At 44.6% G+C, this 5693-nt stretch overlaps 1 protein-coding gene across 1 annotated transcript in view; it reads right to left on the bottom strand.

Annotated features, from left to right (window-relative positions):
- The window catches only part of Spg7 (SPG7 matrix AAA peptidase subunit, paraplegin), a 44818-nt gene that overhangs the window by 34401 nt on the left and 4724 nt on the right, over nucleotides 1-5693 (bottom strand). Inside the window, exon 3 of the mRNA XM_029480259.1 lies at nucleotides 4010-4129. Coding sequence (XP_029336119.1) covers nucleotides 4010-4129 — 120 coding nt within the window. The remainder of the gene's footprint in view (nucleotides 1-4009; nucleotides 4130-5693) is intronic.

Below are 5693 nucleotides of genomic sequence, written 5' to 3'. Positions count from 1 at the left end.
CCTGCAGCATACGGGGGCTACAGACCAGCACCACACCTGCAGCATACGGGGGCTACAGACCAACACCACACCTGCAGCATACGGGGGCTACAGACCAACACCACGCCTGCAGCATACGGGGGCTACAGACCAACACCACACCTGCAGCATACGAGCATCAGGCATAGCTAGGACTTGCTCCCATCTGCCCCAAACGTTAATATCTTCCTCATCCACTGAAGAGTCCAATTCTCTCTCTACACAAATTCATTTATTGAAATGAGTAATATTTAAAAATAAGCTGATATCAAGTGGATTGGTATAGACCTTTAATCCCAGCACTTGGTAGGCAGAGGCAGAAGGATCAAAGGCCCTTTACTCTCAGCAGCTGCATACACAGGTACATGAATAATACCAACACTTGGGAGGAAGAGACAAATGGATCTATGTGTGTTCTGGCCAACAAGAGCTACATAGTAAGACCTGTCTCTAAAAACAAACCAAAAATCAAAACTCACAATCACATATGCTTCACACGAATTCTCTCACACACACAGACAACTCCAGGGTTAGCAAGAAAGCTCAGCAAGTCAGGGCATTTGCTGCAAAGCTTCGTGACCTGGACCAACAAGCTGGATGGACAGAACCAACTCCCATAAGCTGTTTCCCAATTTCTACAAGCACACTGTGCCATGCATGCCCCTGTCCCATCAGACACAAATAAAAATAATAAAATGTAGAATACAGTCTAGAGACACAGTTCAGTGGCTCACAGCACTGGCTGTGCTTCCGAGGACGCAGCACCATGTGGCCACTCACAACCATGCTACTCCAGTTCCAGGTCTGCATCTACTTCTGGCACTGCACGCCCAGGTACACTGACAGACACGCAGACAAAACACCCACATGCAATAATTAAAGATGAAGTATTTATCAGTAACACATTCCTGTAATGCCAGTAATTGGGAGGTGGTGAGCAGAAAATCAAGAGTTAAAGAAATCATTGGTTACACAGTAAAAACTACCAAAATACCATAACAGAGCCAGATGTGGTGGCACACACCTTTAATCCCAGCTCTCTGGAGTACTGATACAGGTGGATCTCTGTGAGCCTGATCTACACAGTATGTTCCAGGCCAACCAGAACTACACAGTGAAATTCTGTCTTAAAATAATAATAAGTAATATAAAAAAAAATCAAAGTCAGGCATGGCTGCATCTACCTTCAAGCCCAGCACTTAGGAGTGGAAGTAGGGGCTCATGAGTTGGAGAGTTGGCTTAACAGTTAAGCACTGGTTGCTCTTCTAGGAGACACAGGTTCAATTCCCAGTACCCACATGGCAGCTCACAACTGTTTGTAATTATAGTTCCAGGGTGCCCAACATTCCCACACAGATATGCGTGCCGGCAGACACTGATGCACATAAAATAAAAAATGCACATATATCATCCTCAACTACATAGTGAGTTCAAAACCTGCCAGGGACAGGCTGGAGAGACAGCCAGTAAGATGAAACAGCTATGTCTGAAACACAGTTGTGTTCACATACCCAGCTGTGTAAAGCTGAGCCTCCTCATGTTCCCCTTCCCCCAACTCCTCACCCCTCATGACCTCTCATCCAGTCATCACTTTAGTTGTCTCCCCTTAGGAGACAGTGCTGCTAAGATGGAGAGTCGTACAGAATATAATGCTTTGTAACCTCGCACTCAGGAGGCTGCGGCCAAAGAACTGCTTCAAGTTTTAAGCCCACTTGGACTGCACAGTGGGCAGGCAGGGATACACAGTAAGGCTTGTCTAAAACAACAACAAACAAAACAAAAACAATCTTAGTGAAAGAGAAGTGGGCACAGATTTCCACTCCTAGTCAAGACCCTATCTGCAATTCATAGCTGCTGCAAAGGGGAAGTCGGTCTTCCCCAGGGAATGGCCGGGGATATAAGCCACACTCCAGGGCTGGCCAAGTGCCTGGAAAGAGTCAGCCAACCCAGGACAAACTATGTGTTTGTTCTGTCTTAAAAGAGAGAAAGGACATGAAGTTGGAAAGGTAGGAGGGAGGATCGAGGAAGAATTGGGGAAAAGGAAAGACTATGACCAAAAATACTTTGTACTGGGGCTGGAAGGATGGCTCAGTGGTTAAGAACATTGTACTGGGGCTGGAAGGATGGTTCAGTGGTTAAGAACATTGTACTGGGGCTAGAAAGATGGCTCAGTGGTTAAGAACATCGGCTGCTCTTCCAGAGGCCGGAGATTCAATTCCCAGCACCAACACAGCAGCTCACAACTGTCTGTAACTCCAGTTCTGTGGAATTTGATGTATTCACACAGATACATGCAGGCAAGCACTGATTGATCAATGATCATAAAATAAAAATAAATTATATATATGTGTGTGTGTATATATATACATACATATACATATATACATTTTATACTATATATATGTATGTGTATAAATATATACACACACACACATATATATAGTGTAAAATTCTCAAAAAATAAACAAAAACATAAAAAAATTAAAAAAAATCAAAACAAGAGGCTAGAGAGATGGCTCAGTGGTTAAGAGCACTGGCTCCTCTTCCAGAGGACTAAGGTTCAATTCCCAGCACCCACATGGCAGCTCACAACTGTTGGAATTCAAGTACCAGGGGATCCAACATCTTCACACAGATACAGATGCACAACAACCACAAATGCCATAAAATTTATAAAAATTTTTAAATTAAATTAAAAACTTTATTAAAACAGGGCCAGAGAAGCAGGCAGTGGTGGCGCACGCCTTTAATCCCAGCACTTGGGAGGCAGAGGCAGGCGGATTTCTGAGTTCGAGGCCAGCCTGGTCTACAAAGTGAGTTCCAGGACAGCCAGGGCTACACAGAGAAACCCTGTCTTGAAAAACAAAACAAAACAAACAAACAAACAAACAGGACCAGAGAGATGGCTCAGCAGTTAGGAGCAGTGACTGTTTTTCCAGAAGTCCTGAGTTCAACTCCCAGCACCCACAGCCATCTATCATGGGATCTAATGCCTTCTTCTAGTGTGTAGGTGTACCTGCAGGTAGAACACTCATATACATAAAATAAATAAATCTTTAAAAAATAAAATTAAAACAAATCTTTTACTTAAAAAGAAAAAAAAGACAACAGAAAGACTGCCCTGAGGCAGGAGGACCAGTGTGAGCTTCGGATGCTGAAGGCTATGTGAGGCTGGACGGGAGCCGCAGCCGTGTGAGGCTGGACGGGAGCCGCAGCCGTGTGAGGCTGGACGGGTACCGCAGTAGTTACAGTGCTTGCCTAACTTGATTCCCAACACTGCATAAAACTTCATTTTACCAGAGGTGGTGGTGCACGCCTTTAGTTCTACCATTCAGGAGGCAGAGGCAGGACTGATCTCTGTGAGTTTGAGGCTAGCCTGATCTACAGAGAGTTCCAGGACAGTCAGGGACAGAGAAACAAAAACAACAACACAAAACCAAAACAACTAAACCCCCATCAGTTGCTTCAGAACTTCCAGCAGTGCAGTTCAAACTTTATTCTCGGCACGCTTTACACTCCTGCACGGTCTGAGCTCCAGAACGCTGAGACCTAACATGTGAGGCCTCAGATTCTGCACTTGAGGCTAGGACCTGGGACCCCTGGGGCTGGGCAGCAGTGGCGGTAAATGGTGGTGATGCTGCCCCTGTAGACCTGCTCCGCTCACTGTCCTGTCCTCCCAGATCTCCCGGCTCATGTAAAGCACCCAGGAACAGTGAAAACACTGAGCAGTGTGCATGGGGCTGGGCTCACCAAGGTTCCCACTCCCAGGACAAAGGTAGAGCTAAGATTTGCCCTTTCTGTGCAGAATCACAGAGCTGTCTGCCTGACTACGACAGAGAGACTTAGGTGTCCACAGAGGCATCTCTAAAACAGAACAAAGGACTCAATAATCACAAAAGTAGGGCAGTTCACATGGGGACAAGTGATCAACTGTGCCTTTCTTAATAAGCCTCGCCCTGCTAAGAGGAGAGCACAGGAGACACAAGAGGACCAGGCGCACTGGAGCAGGAGGCATGCATACCTTCGTCATCTTCAGGGGTCTTGCCTTTGGGTTTATCATTGTCTTTATTCTTCTGCTTCATCCTTGAGGTATTAAAATACAAAGTGCTACCTATAAGAAAAAAAAATCATCAAGTTGCACGAGAAAGTGGTCCACAAATAACATCGCGACGGAAACTCAAAGCTCTGCTCTCAGAGTCGCTGCATGGGAGATATTGCAGCATTTCCTTCTATGCATGGACACTATTACAGTGTCTGCTCATGATAGAATAATGAGCTATTTATTAATTAGAGACACGTATCCTTGCTATTTAAACTGGATAGCTAGTGGCTGGAACATACGTCTCTTATAAGAGGACACCAAGTTTGGCAGATCACAGCCACCTGTAACTCTAGCTCCAAAAAAATCCAACACCTTCTTCAGGCCTCTGTAGGCACCTGGATACGGATATACACACACACACACACACACACACACACACACACACACACACACGCCTTAAATCTTTAAATGGGGCCTGGCGAGATGACTCAGTAACTAAGAGCACTTGTTACTTTTGCACAAGGCCTGGGTTCAGTTCGCAGCACCCACATAGGTGCTTACGGTTATGCATCTGTAACTTCAGACCCAGGGGATCCAACACCCTCTTCTGCCTGCTCAGGGCAGCAGGCACACATGTGGTACACACACAAACATGGAGGCAAAACACTTACACACGTAAAATAAGTAAACCTAGAAAATGTTTTAAGATAAAACAACAAGCTGGCTAGCCAGGCACAGTAACCCATGCCTGTAACATAGCACCCTGAGGGCTGAGGCAGAGACTGAGGCCATGTGGGCTACAAAATAAGCTGTACTGAGCTACATGAGACTGTCTCCAGCCGGGCAGTGGTGGCCACGCCTTTAATCCCAACACTTGGAAGGCAGAGGCAGGCGGATTTCTGAGTTTGAGGCCAGCCTGGTCTACAGAGTGAGTTCCAGGACAGCCAGGACTGCACAGAGAAACCCTGTCTCGAAAAAACCAAAAAAAAAAAAAAAAAAGAAAGAAAGAAAGAAAGAAAGACTGTCTCCAAAAAGGAAACAAAAACAAAAAATATTTTTTTAAATTGTCTTCTCTGAGAGAAAAAAATTACAGGATGTAGTTCAGTGGTAGAACACGTGCTGGGTTTAATCCCTAAACACACACACAAAAGTTACAGACGTAAGTTTGAAAATATCATGCGTTAACAGAGAATGATGTAAATCTGTTTTAATTGAGTTTATACAGATACATGACACAATGATGTTGGCATCTGTGGTAACAGTAGCAGCCCCCTTGCCATTGCCAAGGACAGGCTGGCAGAAGGTGGCACGCACACCAGGAAAGGCCTGGATTTGTCCAAAGTCTCAACAGATCAGAGAGAAAAGTCACCATGATATCAAGTCTGTTTCTTTTTAAAATAAATAAATAGTTTTAGCCAGGTGTGGTAGCATATGCTTTTAGCACTTGGGACTCAGAGGTAGGCAGATCTCTTGAGTTTGAGGCCAGCCTGGTCTACAAAGCAAGTCCCAGGACAGTCAAGGAGATACAGAGAAACCCCATTACAGACAAAAAAAAAAAAAAAAAAAAAAAAAAAAAACCCCTCAAAAAAAAAAAAAAAAAAAAATTGATTAAAAAAACTAAAACCAAATTTGT

Source organism: Mus caroli, chromosome 8 (assembly GCF_900094665.2).
Source record: "Mus caroli chromosome 8, CAROLI_EIJ_v1.1, whole genome shotgun sequence".
NCBI lineage: Eukaryota > Metazoa > Chordata > Mammalia > Rodentia > Muridae > Mus > Mus caroli.
This window is presented reverse-complemented; position numbering and strand designations above follow the sequence as displayed.